This window comes from Paramisgurnus dabryanus, chromosome 10 (assembly GCF_030506205.2).
Source record: "Paramisgurnus dabryanus chromosome 10, PD_genome_1.1, whole genome shotgun sequence".
In the NCBI taxonomy this organism is placed as follows: Eukaryota; Metazoa; Chordata; class Actinopteri; order Cypriniformes; family Cobitidae; genus Paramisgurnus; species Paramisgurnus dabryanus.
Window position 1 is genome coordinate 10,036,504 of NC_133346.1, and position 17,232 is coordinate 10,053,735.

General features: G+C 38.6%; 1 protein-coding gene across 1 annotated transcript in view; it reads right to left on the minus strand.

Moving 5' to 3' along the window:
• Positions 1–523: 523 nt before the first annotated feature.
• Positions 524–17,232, minus strand: part of foxo1b (forkhead box O1 b) — a 29,538-nt gene continuing 12,829 nt past the window's right edge. The window contains exons 2-3 of the mRNA XM_065259569.2: positions 4,035–4,226; positions 524–3,185 (exon numbers count right to left, since the gene is read on the minus strand). Of these exons, the coding sequence (XP_065115641.1) occupies positions 2,004–3,185; positions 4,035–4,226 (1,374 nt within the window). The 3' untranslated portion in view covers positions 524–2,003. The remainder of the gene's footprint in view (positions 3,186–4,034; positions 4,227–17,232) is intronic.

Consider the following 17,232-nt stretch of genomic DNA (forward strand, 5'->3'; position numbering starts at 1 on the left):
CCTTTATGAATTTTAACACAACTCTGGTTTTGTTTAGTCTTCCCCTTATGGTGAACAGGCCAATGACAGATAAGATTTTTAAAGAGACACACTTTTTTTGAAAATATGCTCATTTTCCAGCTCCCCTAGAGTTAAACATTTGATTTTTACAGTTTTGGAATCCATTCAGCTGATCTCCAGGTCTGGTGGTACCACTTTTAGCATAGCTTAGCATAATCCATTGAATCTGATTAGACCATTAGCATCACGCTAAAAAACTACAAGTTTTGATATTTTTCCTATTTAAAACTTGACTTCTGTAGTTACATCGTGTACTAATACCGATGAAAAATTAAAAGTTGTGATTTTTTTAGGCCGATATGTCTAGGAAATATACTCTCATGCTGCCGTAACATGGCTGCAGCAGGTGTAGTGATATTACGCAGTGCCTGAAAATAGTCCCCTGCTATTGAAAGTTACCAAGGGGACTTTTTTGGGCGCTGCGTACTGTAATGTCATTGCGTAAATGAGCTTATTTTTAAAAAAAGTGGAGTGTCCCTTTAACAGTACAGTAACTTGAATAAACCTGCTTTGTGATGAAATTTGGGGGGTTGGTAATTGTGTTTTAATGTATATTTGGAAAAAAAAAACACACATTTGGATTATTAAATACACCAATATATTAAATTCAAAAGTTTTAAAGTTTGAGAACATCTATTATATTCGGTATATACAGCAAAGGCCACAATATAATGTTTTAGACATTAAATGCTGGTAGGGGTCTTTGGAGAGAAACAACAATTAAGAAGCCGACTAATATAAACATATAATTTACCATCTCATTGGTACAACAAAAATATACATCTCTGTACAAAAGGCATCCATTCAACACCCTGAAATGTAAAAACGATCTATCTGTACGTATCATATACATATCATATACAATAATATTCATTCCAGTTTAAAGTTTACATACAGTTTGAAACTGTAGGTCAACTAAATTAAATGCAGAACTGAGAGTCAAAATAAATTTGTACAAAAAGCCCATCTTCGACTAGTCACTCTTAGTATTTACATTCTGACTAACCAAAGGAAAACCAATTCCTGACAATCGCGGCGATTATTTCTGCTTCAGCTGATCGGCTACAGAGGTTCTGACTGAGGTAAACAGCTGATGAGAAATGAGACGGAGAGAGTTTTAGAGGTAAGAGAGAGCTAAAACGAAACACGTCATGTCAGTAATGTTTCTGAGGCAGACATGAGCTGTCACACTTGCCCATAAGAGCGGAAAGCTCTTACTATGATGCAGATCTGCTCACTGGCCTACAACGGAAAGGTGATCCAACACCAACAATATTTTACACAAATGAACATTGGAAAATTTGAACACGATTGTACATTTTTAAGACCCTGCTGTAAATCTCTCTTATCCACAGGCTGGACAGTATATGCAGCCTATAACCTTGCATTTATTATGCAATCGTCATTGGTTGTCTATGACATATTTACATGTATATTCGCACATACAGCATTCCCAAAAAGTATTTGGACATTTTTTGCACACTTAAAATGACCACATTATAAATAATAAAATATCAAACCGTTGTCAAAAAAAGTAATTTTAGCAGATTATGAGGTCATTAACTATTGACATTTATACTTTTTGTCCTAATTTTGAGCAATGTCCTAACAAAATTGCCTATGCATTTTCTTTGCTATATTATTATATATTTATTTTAATGATTTCTATCGGTCTATATATATTTTATATATTTTTATTTTGAATATTTGAGGTGTTTAAAAAATGTACACATTTTATTACATAATTTCATTTGATATAATTTCATAAAAAGACATTCATTAGTGCCATACAGTAACATAAAGACATTGATATTTTTAGTTTTGGCTTAATTGTCCAAATACTTTTTGGGGCTATCGTATGCTTTGATAACATAATGTGATAACTATTGGAAATATTACATTTCTAGCTCACAAACATGTATGTATTCATCAAAACAGCGTGTTTATCCAGATACCCAGTTATGTGTGCTTGTCTTCACCCCGTGAGAAAAACTCTGTTGACTGCTCATGGGATCAAAGTTGAAGTCCAGGGCATCATCATCCATAAGTGTGTCATGAAGGACAGTCTCTACATCGCATTCTAGCTGCTCGATCGACATATCGTCCAAGTCACTGGGCAGCCGCTCTGGATGACCATGATGGTGGAGATGAACCGGTCCGTGCCTGTGGAAGCCGTTACCGTTGGTGTAACTTGGCAAGCCTGCTTCCCCTCCACCTCGTCCCAGATGAGCGACATCATTGTGAGGCAGGTGCGGTTGTGGCTTCATGTTACCAAGGCGACCAGGATGCCCATGCGGCACCAGAGAACAACCGTTCAGGCCCATTGGGGGTGAGGGCATCTGATGGAGCGAGCGTGGGTGCGTATGCAGTTGAGGATGTGTGTGTGGATGTGCAAGTGGGCCCAAAAGTTTGCCACACTGTCCTAGTTGTCCCGACCTAGCGTAGGTAGCTAGCAACCCTTCCCCGACCTGAGACCCCATAGTATCTAAAGACTGCATCAGCTCTCTGTGATCGGCATCTGCAGTCAATAGCTCTTTAAGCATTCCTGCAGCACAGTTATACTGGCCCAGGAAGGGCCCGTAGCCTCCGGGCTTACTGTCTGATAATGTAGGAATAGCAATGGGACTTAGACCTCCCTGCCCATACAGACACTTTCGGTAGTCCTGCTGGGGCTGTGAACCCATACTGGGTGAGTTATAAGATGGGTACCCGGGGCTGCCCTGCATCATGGGTGAGGACAGCGCGGATTGGCCGTCTTGGCTTCCCTGCCCGTTACTTTTGGGAGAAATAAGGTTCAGGTTGTCTAAAAGATTATCCATCATCACACTCTCAGATCCGTGGTGTCCCAGGGAACTTGTTACTTCAGAGAGGCTGGGTAAAGGGCCACCCAGCTTGGTGCTTATGGTACCTGGGTATCCCAGGTGGACCTCACCGGCTTCATCCTCTTCGGGTAGGAAGGGTGAGCGGCGCCCGCTAAGTGTGCTGGCATCGGAGCCAGCACGTGTACGAAAGGTGGTCCAGGGTTCGAAATCATCATTGCTGTGAGAATTGGGGCTGCCAAGCCATTTTGGGTATTGAGAACCAGGACTGTTAGAACCACCATCAAGCCCACCCTGCAAGGACATCTACAGACACAAAAGAGAAAACCACAATGGCACACCGTGAAAACCAACTCTGTCATAAACTCAAACACAGGACTTTTTCAATTGAGAAGACTAATGCTGCGTTCAGACCAGCCGCGGTAGAGACGTCAAGCGCGAGTGATTTCAATGTTAAGTCAATGTAAAGACGCGTTGACACGCGTCTCGAGGTCTCGCAGCGCGAATGAGGCGTTTAGCGAAGCAGACGTTATTACGCATCATTCGCGTGTTTAGTTTGCGCAAATGGCATGAATTTAGCTTTGTCGTGCCAAACGCGCGAGTTGAAAAATTTGAACTTTTGCGGAAAAACGCGCCGCGTTAACCAATTAGGAGCTTGCTCTAGTAGTGACGTGATTACAGGAAGCGAGCGGAGGCGCAGAAGCCCCTACCATGATGCAAATTTCCACGTGAATGTTTCGCTGACTAGAATTTCACGCGCGGCTTTCATGCGCGAATGAAGCGAGAAAACTCAAACTGTTCAAGCGGCAAACTAGCACGGTAGACGCGAATTTGACACCTCTGGGTTCACACCAGCCGCGTTTGAGGCGTCAAATTTGCGTCTAGTTTGCCGCTTGAACATTTTGAGTTTACTCGCTTCATGCGTAATGAGGCGAAATCACATCTACCGCGCCGCGCTAAACGCCTAATTCGCGCTGCAAGACCTCCAGACGCGTTCCAAAGTGTCTTTACATTGACTTTACATTGAAATCACTCGCGCTTGACGCCTCTACCGCGGCTGGACTGAACGTAGCATTATACACTAAAATCTGCTTTGACTCTAATGTTTCACGTTTATTGGGCGGGCGAAGACCGTGAACTGTTTTCCCAAATTACCTTTTTCTTGGCGGCTCGTCCTCTGCTCTTCGTGAACTTGCTGTTGTTGTCCATGGACGTGGCTCTTCTGCGTGGAGATTTGCCACTTTTGCCTCCCTCAGGGTTCAGCATCCACCACGAACTTTTACCCGTTCCTTCATTCTGCACCCGCACGAAGCGACTATGCAAGGACAGATTGTGTCTGATTGAGTTCTGCCAGAGAGAAATAAGATGGTATTAATATGATATATGATATAATATGAAAACCTGGTTACATGAGAGTATAGATATTCTAATTTCTAATCAAAGTAATTAGAAATCGTCCAATCATCATGAATGTGTTTAGAGACGCTCGACAGAAAGGAGATGTTGACAAAATTCATGTTTCTACTCGAATCAAATCTTCTCCAACATTTTATCTTCATAGTGATGAAAATGTACACAAAATTCGTGATTCCACAGTGTATTTAGCACCTGGTTTACTGGTTGTTATTAAATCAAATGCAGGTTTATTTTGCAGAACGATCACATACATTGTGTCTTTCAAAGTCTGCAGACAATATGTGAAGAAATAACCAGGGAAAAACTTTAGTCATCTCCTTGTTGGAGATGCACACATACATACTGAGCTCAATGTATACACAAACAACATCCGCTAATGACATTTTGTCTGCTTTAGCTTTTCCATTCACTCCCTTACCAGACCTATAACTGCATGGTGAGCTATGGCTTTTCAACAAGGTGTCCTGTAAGAAAAGTATACACTATATACATATTTTTTTTTAAATTATGATAAAATGACGGAATTATGAGGATAAAAGTAGAAATGGTTACCCATGTAAAACTGCCAATATTATGGTTGCCAGGGCACTGCTACGTGATTTTTTAATGTACCTTACGAACCATACCTTATGTATCTTACAAAATTCATTCAGGCGATAGATTTAGAGACTTTAGCCTGGATTTTACAGACAGGGTCACAAACAGAAACCCGAATTATGTCCACAGATATCACCTCTGTAGCTCCTCCTCCTGCTCAGGATTTTTTCCATTAGCTGTATATTTATCTTTCTTTATGTTTCTTCATCACACTAATGTCTCACATGTAGCGTCACAATCAGTCTAACGTATAGGAGCGCGACATACCGTAGTATATACAGTACAGAATAAAAAAATGTGTTACTATTTAAGGTTTATTCTGTCCAGCCCTATATAAAATATATAGATAGATCTCCAAGTGTAGACTGAATGCACATACACAGTGGTAGTCATTTCATCAATGAGGATGAAGTGTAAATAGGCTTGCAGAATCGTTGCAAAAGGCTAAACTCAAACAGGTGACCTGAAAAGGGAAAGTGCTATTCTAGAAATACACAGAAGAGATGATGAATCAGCTGTAAATGTCTGCTGTAAGGCATGCAGAAGTAACCTGAGGTTCAACTGACCTCATGAGACCAAAGGCTAAAACAAGACGACAGGGAAAAAAAAGTGATCAGAGGAAAGGATGCTGAGTGTGAAGTACAGGAAGAACTGGAGGAATAGAGATAAAACGAGTAAGAAAGGTACAATGATGGAAAGTTATGCCAATTTTAAGAGAGAGCGAGAGGGAGGTAGAAGTTGTTGAGGGACGGAAAGGGAGAAACTGTGGAGGATGGGGTTAATGGGAGGCGGGCAGTAAGTGGGAATGTTTTCTTGGTGAGAAAGACGGGTCGATGGGTTCACTGTGTGCGTCTGTGTGTGTAAAGGAGGACAGCTTCTCTAATAGTGCTGACAGACTCTTGCAAACAGACAGACAGAGAGAGAGAGAGAGGAGAGAGGCATTTGGGCTGTCTGGCGTCTGTCTCTGCTGCAATAGACCCCCCACTACACCACAACACAGTGAGAAAGAAAGAAAGAAAGAAAGAACAAAAGAAAGAAAGAAAGAAAGAAAGAAAGAAAGAAAGAAAGAAAGAAAGAAAGAAAGAAAGAAAAAGGGAGAGAGAAATCGAGAGATAGAGAGAGAGGAAAAAGAAAAAGAAAGAAAATGACAAAAGAAAGAAAGAGAGAGAAATGGGAGAGAAGGAAAGTAAGAAAGAAGCAAAACAGATAAAAGGTGAAAGAAAGAAGAGAGAGCGAGAGAAGATAAGAAAGAAAGGAAAAAGAAAGAAAGAAAGAAGAGGAAGAGAGAGAAAAAGGACTGTAGAAACATAAAAAGCAAAAAGAATGAAAGAAGAAAAAAACAAGAAGGAAAAGCTATAAAGAGATGGATGAAGAAAGAAAGAACAACAAAGAAAAGAGAAAGAGAAGGAAAGTATTAAATAAAACAGAAAAAAAATAGAAAGAAGGAATTAAAAAAGGAACAAAAGAAAGATATGGTAAAAGGGAAAGAGAAAGAAAGAAAGAGAAGGATAAATGGAGAAGAAAGAAAGAAAGAAAGAAAGAAAGAAAGAAGAGAGAGAAATAATGAGAAAAATAAAAAATAAAAAAAGAAAGAAGAAAAAAAGGGAGAGAGATAGAGAGGGAGGTAAAAGAAAGTGACAGGAGAAAGAAAGAGAAAAGGAGAGTAAGAAAGAAGTAAAACAGATAAAAAGTGAAAGAAAAAGGAGAGAGAGATGGATGAAGAAAGGAAGAAAGAAAGAAAGAAAGAAAGAAAGAGCAACAAAGAGAAGAGAAAGAGAAGGAAAGTATGAAATAAAACAGAAAAAAATTGAAATAAGGAATGAAAAAAGGAACAAAAGAAAGATAAGGAAAAAGAGAAAGAAAGGTAAGAGAGAGGTATAACAACAAACAGAAAAAGAAAAAAAGAAAGAAGAAAAAAATACAGAAAAAAGAAGGGAGAGAGATAGAGAGGGAGGTAAAAGAAAGTGACAGGAGAAAGAAAGAGAAAACGAGAGTAGGAAAGAAGTAAAACAGATAAAAAGTGAAAGAAAAAGAAGAAAGAGAAGATAAGAAAGAAAGAAAGAAAGAAAGAAAGAAAGAAAGAAAGAAAGGTAAGAGAAAGAAATAACAAAAAGAGAAAAAGAAGGGAGAGAGATAGAGAGGGAGGTAAAAGAAACAAAGAAAGTGACAGGAGAAAGAAAGAAAAAAGGAGAGTAAGAAACAAGTAAAACAGATAAAAATTGAAAGAAAGAGAGAGAGAGAAGACAAGACAAGAAAGAAAGGAAAAAGAAAGAAAAAAGAGGAAGAGAAAGAGATAAGACTGTAAACACATAAAAAAGGAAAAAAGAATGAAAGAACAAAAGAAAGAGAAGGAAAAAGCTATAAAGAGATGGATAAAGAAAAAAAGAACAACAAAGATAAGAGAAAGAGAAGAAAAGTAAGAATTTAAACAAACAAAAAAGCAGAAAGAAGGAATGAAAAAAGGAACAAAAGAAAGATAATGAAAAAAGGGAAAGGGATAGAGAAAGAAAGAGACAGATGGATGGAGAACAAAAAGTAAAAAGAAAGAAAGAAAGAAAGAAAACAAAATAAAGGAAAAGAAGAAAGAACAAAAAATATAAAGAAAAAGGAAGAGAGACAGTGGGAGGGAGGGAGGAAGATAGATAAAAGAAATGAAAGATATAAAAAGAGAGAGAAAGAATAAAAAAGAAAGTTGTAGTGTAAAAAAAAGAATAAATCCCTGAGTTATTGTGTTAAATAAGTTGCCCCCCCAAACACACTCGCGCGCACACACACACACACACACGCACAATCGCACACACAGTAAACAGTCATATTCAGAGCACATGTGAAGAGAGCAGTGCCAGCAGACAGGATATGAGTCACTACAGGAATGTGTATTATTCTGATAGATAGATAGAGTGTACTGTAGGTGTGACACTTCTCTAATCTGATCTCAGATCACTTATTCACAAAGAACAACAGGAGTACACACTATACTCTTGCTTAAAGTGAGAAGTGCACATGCCTGACCTACGGTGTAACACAGTTTAAACATCTGGGATCAGATACCAAACTCTGTTTTGGAGAACCGCACAGATCTTCCCAACAATCAGTCTCATCATCATCACAGGTATGTGAGGTATTTCAAAGCTCCATTGTGACCTTTGGTCTCAAATCTGGGATATCCCCAACCCTTCTGCAATGGTGAAAAGTGTGAATTAAAATCCCCTTTTGGGTAAGATCTGAGTCAATTACAGCACTAAGATGAAAAAACATGGACTTGTGCACCAAATTATCTACAGACGGGTGGGAAGTGGGCTCCGGTTTGCGCAAACTGAAACTGCACAAGTTTTTGTGGGGGGGTCGAATCAGGTCACGATAGCTAAGGGATAAAAGTTTTCTGTTTAAATCTCTATGCCAAGTTGGTAAACAGCAGTGCATTTGCTTATTGTAACAGGTGCAAAAATATGTGCATGCAGTGTGAATGTGTGAACCTTCAGAGCTATCTGTGCTGTGATAGATGCCATCAAGCTATGCTTGTATGCGTGTGTGTGTGTGTGTGTACGTGTGTCAGATCTCCTTAGGGATTTATAAACAAGTCCGAGAAACCCCATCTGTATCCTGTCTGACACCACACACACCGACTGCTATTCAAAAACAATCCAGCATTATTAATCAGCCATCACCTTTAGCACTTACAGCTCATCAACATAACCTGACCATCTCACTTCTTTTGAAAAAGCATCAATGATTCATATCTGAAAAACAAAAGTCAAATGGGCTTGCAATGATGTGATGGTGAAGTACAACAGAATTATCACTTTTGGGTAAACTAGCCCTTTAAGAATGGTCTTAAAGGAACAGTTCAGCAAAATATAATTTTATTTTATTTTACTCTCATGCCGTCCCATATTTATACGACTTTCTTTCTTTAAATTGAACACAAATGAATAATTTGATATTAAAGGTGCATTGTGTAACTTTAAAAGGATTCATTGACGTATATCAGCAATAGTGTATAAAGACCTTATGAACTATATTGTTTTTATTACCTTAGAATGAGATGTTTTTACCTACATACACCGCAGGTCCCCTTACATGGATGTCGCCAATTTGCACTGTCATGTTTCTACAGTAGCCCTAAGCAGACAAACTGGCCTATAGAGCGTGTTGCTACAACTTTTCATTTTCTTCGTACACGATGTAACTACAGAAGAGTCAAGTTTTATATAGGAAAAATATGAAAACTCTTTGGTTATTTTTTAGCGCGATGCTAAATGGTCTAATCAGATTCAATGGATTATGCTAAGCTATGCTAAAAGTGGTACTGCCAGACCCAGAAATCAGCTGAATGGATTCCAAAAAGAAAAATTTGTTTAACTCTAAAGGGAGCTGAAGCAAAGTGTCCCTTTAAGTGTGCTTATATATCACTGTGTCACTTAAAAGCGATGCAAAATGAACCGCGTTGACAGCATCTCTCATTATAACAGGAGTGATCTAGTTTTGTTGCTTGCAGTGTAGACACAGCCTAATGCGTGGATGAGAGCAAGCATTGGCGTCAGTGGATTGGATAACTCTCTTACAGCTGTTTAACAGCAGGCAGTCAGGCGTGACACCCTCACAACGGTCGCCGGTCAGAGTAAACAAGCAGCGCTTCTAAAGACCAGGTGCGATCTGACAGACAGGTGCCTGATGTTCACATATACTGTACAGTACCAACAAACCAATCTTACCAATGTCCTGCATAAAAGATGCAAAAAGAGCAGCAAATCATCACTTTTGGGCCTTTTTGCTGTGATGATTAACATGGGAAGATACCACACAAAATGGATTCAAACCTATATCCTCTGCATGAGCACCAAAGCTTAACCAACACAATTTATTGGCGATAAGTAACTATTTTACAACGTGACTAAATCTCATTAGTGTAATCTGCTGTCACCCCAGTGATGGTTAGATTTAGAGGTGTGTCTTCATTCTTGCTTTTTTGAATAATTGTACAAATTCATACAAAATGGCCACCTCAAACAAGTGTTATGTTTTCCTGTGGGATCACGTTGGATCAAGACACCATAAGCAAGTGAAAACTTGTATCTTGTTATAAGCACCTTTTGTCCAATTTCTTCCCTAGAACATATCGCTTTATTGTTTAAGTCACTTTGGATAAAAGCGTCTACTAAATGCCTAAATGTAAGCAGATGGCAGAGTGACAGATACACAATAAAAGCACTTTGAGGCTTTGAGGCTACAGCACTCTTACAAACTCGACAGCAACACTGCATACACAACATATACACCAGCAGAGTCATGTGATCATCATCACGCGTGTTACACCACTACCACATCAAGTATAACCTAACCTAATGCAGCAGCTTAAACAAAATGCTGAATGCTTTCTCATTTCTAAATCACTTTGGATAAAAGATTACATGCACATACAGACAAACTCTGCATTCACTGAGCAAAGACGATTGAATCTAGAGTAAACACAAAAACTGATGGGTTATGCATCTCTTTGTGCTTCATGGGACTTCAAACCGGTGATTTTATCCAAACCTGTGATCCAGAGAAGAATGAGGAGATAAACACTGCTGGAATGCACAAGTTCAACAGAGGACGGTGAGAGGTAAACCTGTGACTTCAATGTCTCTTCAATGGGCTCAACCACTTCCTCATGTGCACATCCGCCTTTCTCTCCTTTCACTGTAAATATTTAGCAATGAAGTGAAAAAGTGGAGAATAAATATGTGTGTGTCAATGGGAGAAACCTCAATGAAACTTCTATGAATGAAAATTTCATTCACCTTTGCATGCATGTAACTGCTTTTAGATAATTCAGATGCATGCAGCATTGGTCTTGGAGTGGAAAGTGATCTTGTTCAGTATATTTTTAAATTTTAACCCTAAACTTGTTCTGCATCATTTGTGCTGCAGACATGAATGGTCATCATTTGACGTACAGTGGTACAGTACAATGTATGGAAAACAACAACCCTTATATACTGAAGGCATTAGACTGCTTTTCAGAAGATACCTGTAACACACACACACACACACACACACACACACACACACACACACACACACACACACACACACACACACACACACACACACACACACACACACACACACACACACACACACACACACACACACACACACACACACACACACACACACACACGAAAAAACACTTAATCATATACAGTAGCAACATACACATGCTGCACTTTACCTTCATTTCATGCGGTACAGAGAGGAGGGACAGGAAAAGCCGAAATGACGAATGCTTTGAAAAACTATAGTGTTCAAGCCACACGCACATACAGTCCCTTTGTGTGTTAAGCACTACTGTAATCCACCTGATATTGTAAAGATTAACCCACAGTTCTGTAGACAACAATAGCTGAAGAAATTCTGTCATCGTTTACTCATCCTCACGTGTTTCAAAACCTGCATTTTTATTTTTTGGGTAAAATATGTCTTAAGGATGAAGGCTAAACTGCATGTATTAATTGCAAATATCCAGTTATGCATGAGCTGCTTTGTTTTTATTTACATTTTACTTTTCTTGATTTGTCTAACAAAATGTATGAATAAGCATAAATATTAGAGATCGGCCTATAATCGGGATCTGCAGGTAAAAACAAATTGTCCCCTTTTGAACATCGGCTGATTGTTAAAAAAAGTCGATGATCAGAGCAGAATATTTTGGCAAAGGGGCGGAAAAACTCTGTAAAAAACGTTTTACAATTCTGTCTAATTGCGTTTTTTTATTATAACATTATGAGGTAGTTTCCGGGACAGGGTTTAGTTTTTACAAACATACCCTACAAAAAACATTACTGATGTGAATCTTGAGACAAAACAATGGCACTGCATATATTTGAAAGTATGTTATTTCAAACTGTTTTAAAGTAAGATCTCTTAAATAAGCATTTGAGCCTAGGACTAGCGTAAGCCTTATCCGGGAAACGGCTCCAATAAGTTTAAATAAGGAGTAAAAAGAAAAAAAATTGCTATTTATTAGGGATGCACTGATACCGATACTGGTATCGGGTATCGGCCTCGATACCACATTTTCTAAAGTACTCGTACTCGTTAAAAGTCCCCCGATACCAGGGATCGATACCACGGTCTGAGAAATGTCTATGTTTGAGCGGCGTGTAAGGGGTTAATGCCTCGTGTTATCCAAAGAGGCAGAGTTTACAACAAACTGGAAAACTAGTCCCTTGTTTTTTTGTTAAATTATACGACTAAAGCTGTTACCTGTAAATTTAAATCATGTTTTTTATTAAGTACTCGGTATCGGCAAGTACTGAAATGCAAGTACTCGTACTCGTATTCCAAAAAAGTGGTATCGGTGCATCCCTACTATTTATCGATATCCGTAGCCCATTGGTTATAAGTACCTGAATATCATATCATAACAGAAATGTTGTATCCGTGCATAACATGTAAATATGTAATAATCTATAAATACACGTGATTTACTGCATACAATATAAAAGTTTTTTGCATAATATATGTGTGTGTGTGTGTACTTGGTGTAATTATTATGTATATAAAAATAAGTAAATAAACTAGTGATAGACCGATATATATCGGCCGGCCGATATATCGGGCCGATTTTTGCGAGTTTTATGTGTATCGGCATCGGCCGATATATGGCTGCTGTGTTCGCCGATAGTTTTTCCTGCACTATTTACAGACAGCGTGCTGGAAGCTGCAAGCGATTGCAGGTCATGTGACTAAAAACAACCAAACTTTTCATGACAACATCGAAAACTCTGCTTAACAGCTGATTATAGCTGGACAAAGCAGGTTTTTATCTATCTATCTATCTATCTATCTATCTATCTATCTATCTATCTATCTATCTATCTATCTATATTTGTAGTAGTAAAGTGCTAGAAATCAATATTCTTTGATGATAATAGTTCCTCGTCATTTTGGAGAGCGCAGTTCATGGTTCCATAGCACCCCCACCTGTTTTTACTATTTGTTAAATATATTTTTTTTTAAGTTCAATAAATTTTACTTTTTTAAATTGAGACTTGTAACATTTGGCATCATCATAATTGTGTCATTTTTATGATGTAAATTGAGTGAGCAAAAGCAGTATCGGCTCCAAATATTGGCTCAAGAAAATCGGCTGCCTGTATAGGTCATCGGCTGATGAAACAAAAAAAACCCAGTATCGGCACAAAAAAAATCCATATCGGTCGATCCCTAAAATAAACAATAAAAATAAAAATAATATAACAAATTAAATATATATAAAAAATATAAACACATACACGTAATTTTTTTTTAAATACATACATGAATGTGTGTGTATTTATATATACAAAATATTTACACACACTGCACACATATATTATGCAAACACAAACTTTAATTTTGTATGCGAATAGTCGCAATTAATCTTGTTACAGCCCTACCATTTAGAGAGAGAGCCCTCCTAAGCCCATCCGTTCAGGAAGAGCTGTGTGATGCTGATAGGAGACCTGTCTGCCCTTTTGCTCTGGCAGACCACAGGGCTCCTGACAGGCACAGACCAGACCCACACAGGGCCACCCTACAGACACTGGGATGACCAATGGGAGGTGAAAAACACTAATACATAATGAAAAGGGACAGCGCTGCGAGTCAGCGCCAAGCCGGACATTACCGTATGTTATCAGACATATGAAAAGAGACCCTAATGACAGTATTATTTAGTAGTAGTTATTGTAAAAAAAACTTTTTTACAGCTCTGAGCAATAATATTATGTAGTCCGGAAACACAAACGACGATTAACTGTGACTTCAAACAGCAGATAATATTTTAATACTTTGAATTCTTTCAGTTTTTTATAAGAATGAGAATTATTTTGAACTCAATTTAATCTCTATGACAAACCAACTGAGATTCTAATAAGATTTTACAGCGAGCGGATTTGACACCTGAGGTTTGTCACAGCTTTTAAACTTTCCCCGCCCAAACAATCAAGTGCACCTTTACCAGGCATCTTAGACACAAGCAAACACCTGGGCTGAACTCAGATCATTTCATGTGGTCGCTTTAGGGTGGGGCAGGAAAGGCAGAGACAACGAAAACATGTACAGCATGAAACTAACGCACTCATACACAATAAGGGTGATTCAGCTGTTTTTAAACTGTATAGTTAAAATAGTTACTGTCCTGCCCTTAGATCAAACACACACATGCATGTGCATGTAATAAAAAAAGACAATAGAAGCTGTCAAAAAATGACATATTTGAAATGAATTACATGTACATGCATGTGTGTGTGTGTTTTAGGGTGATTTGAGGCTGTAAAACCAGAGCAACCTGCTGCGTTTTTCCCCCTCTGCTCCACGGAGAGACCCAACAGGATCTCTGTCACTCACCAAATGACGTCACAGTCACATGCCTTCAGCGGCAGGTCAAGTCAGACAAAAATTTTAACCGGCATGCACAGCACCGATCGGTCTGCGCAGCGCTGCATGAAGTCGAACACATCAGTATGCAGTATGAATACATTTAAGATTTCCGCCATATTTTCATTGTCATTTCAAGCTTTATTTGTAAATAAAACGTTTCTACTAGTGGTTTATGTCATGCCATGTCATGTTTTTGAGTTTGAGTTCGGTTCTCAACTCGCTCGCCTCTCAGTGGATTACGTTACACATATTGACTGCTGTAGGAAAAGAGCTTCTCTCTCTGGTTTGAAACAATGATTGTGAGAGTAAATTATGAGAAAATATTTATTTTGGGGTGAACTGTCCCTTTAAGATAGCACACATTGGGACCCACAGAGTAGTGATTACCATCAGCCATACTTAATATAATGAGCTAACATGCTTTACATACTACACACACATAGAGTCCCCCTATACTATACCAAACCAAGGACACATCCTCTCTCTAACACGATGATGACTAATAACTGTACGTAGTCAGTTAACAGATTAACAGGGTGGTTTCTATCACCCTCAGTTACCTGACGATACTCTTTTAAATGTTTTTGTTACAGATTGTATACTTAAATGTACGAAGTACTTAAATACCAGCAAGTACATTTTTGTGCCAAATAAAGCTGTACAGTACATTACAAATATATTTATTAAAAAGTATGGTTCTACTTCAGTAGTTCTTAGTGCACTTAAAAAATATATATACTAAATCCCAGTAACACTTAAGCTGATCTTTGGTATACTGAAATAAAAATAGCACAGTTGAGTGCACTTAGATGTTCTTAAGTTTATCTTAAAGATTAGTACAAAATGAGTGCATCAAAACGTGTACTCAAATAAAGTGTATTTTAGTGCACTGTTTTCCATCTGGGATGGTTCAATGAAAAATCTCTAAACCAAGGATACTCGCAGGAAGTGACATCACATCTTTGTAGAGGAAGAGGAATGGACATACAAAGGCAGCCCAAGGTCATGTGAGCAGCCTTATCTACATTCTTTTCATCTCAGTTTTTTTCCCACATTCATTTCTTTATCATTGATTTCCCACATCAACAATGTCCAAATGCTTCCTTTAACCCCTTACAGCAATAAAAAGTGGCTATGGGAAATTAAATCACATAATTTCCTTGTTTAAGACTTTGAATAAAAGCGACTTTGAAATAAGCATGAACAATAGTCTAAGTACGCACATGAAAAAGGATAGAATAATTTAAGCAAAAAGTTACCTTGCTAAACTGAAATAAATAACATATCCAATGTGGACTCACCTCACCATAATAAAAATATTTAAAGAGCACCTATTTCATTGCTAAAAAACAACGCTATTTTGTGTATTTGATATAATACAATGTGTTCGCGTGGTTTAAAAAAAGAACATTTTTCCACATACCGTACATTTTTGTAGCTCCAGATTTTACTCTCTTCCTGAAACGCACAGATTTTAAAGGTGCTCTAAGCGAATTGAAGCGTTTTAGACCATAAAACATTTTTTGTTACATACCGGAAACATCTCCTCACTATCTGCTTGCTGCCTGTCCGCTGATCAAACTGTTAAAAAACGCGATCTCTGTAGACAGCCCAGGCTTCACAAACGGCAATATCAACAAATGGCCAAACCTAGCCAGCACAAAACAAAACAAAGTATTCCAGCCAATAAACGACAAGAAGGATTTGGGGGTGGGGGTTGGGCGCGTTCATGAAAGCACGGAAGGGAGGGGGAGGGGGAGGAGTTAGCTACGCTCTGTCTGTTTGAAAACAGTTCAAACATCAACAGGAAGTGACGTCGCACATTATTCGCTTAGAGCGCCTTTAAAAGCTCTGTGTCCCTGATTGGCCAGCTTATCTGTACGTTGTGATTGGTCTGAATACCTCTGACGTCAGCCGGAAATGTGACGCTCCCTACCTTGTTTGAAAGATTCGGTCACAATGCAATGCTAACAGGAGTTAACTTACAGGCTGTGAGTCCGAAGCGGGAGGAATTATGATAATATCGGTCTGGTCTACATCACCAATCCCACAGGAAGTAAACTGTTGCCTACAATCTGTGTGTTTGTTGTAGTCCAAGAAAAGAGATTATGTTGGAGACGATAACTCGGGTCATCGTTTACTTTGGGGTTTGTACCTTTTGCATATCGTTAACATGTAGGTAGGTAGGTAGGTAGTTTTTTATTGTCTCCCTTGGGAGAAATTTGTCTCGGACAAGGGAACCGCTGCAGCGTACTCACAACACAATAACAAACAGACATCACAATATAACAATAAATTATCTAAAAACAAAAATAGGTAAAAAGAAAGAAGCCAGTTGTACCAGCAACTGACCCTGTCTATGCACACCAAAGTCTCACAATTTTATTACAAAGTTTGATTTCAACCTTTGATATGATCTTCAGTCAATATTAAAGATATCAAGGTTATTTTTCACAGAATGTTTTTTACATTATGTGTAACGATTTTACGTAGAAAACAGCAAATCACAAAAAAATGACTTAAACTGGGATTTTAAAAAGTGGGTCACAACTGAGCATGTTACAAACAGGCCTGAACCAATACATGGGTTTCAGTCATGTGACTTTTTACGTTATGCCGCCATCTTGAGGACCTACCGAGTACCAGTAGGCTACTGACAAGCATTGGCTGGCTTGCTACGATTTACGGATTTCTTATCTTTTACTGTCTATGATTCTTATGGATACGGGAAATGGCTACGAAAGACAACATGTCGCACCTCGACTGTCATGAAAAGAAACGCGACTTTAAAAAAATATACCTTGGTTTGGGTGTGATGCCTACTCAATCCCCGATACGTTCTTCCAGCCGCTGTTCGCTGCTACCGAACTACCACTATTTTACAACACTAAGGCGGCGCGTCACAACATGAAACTTTGCTCGAAGT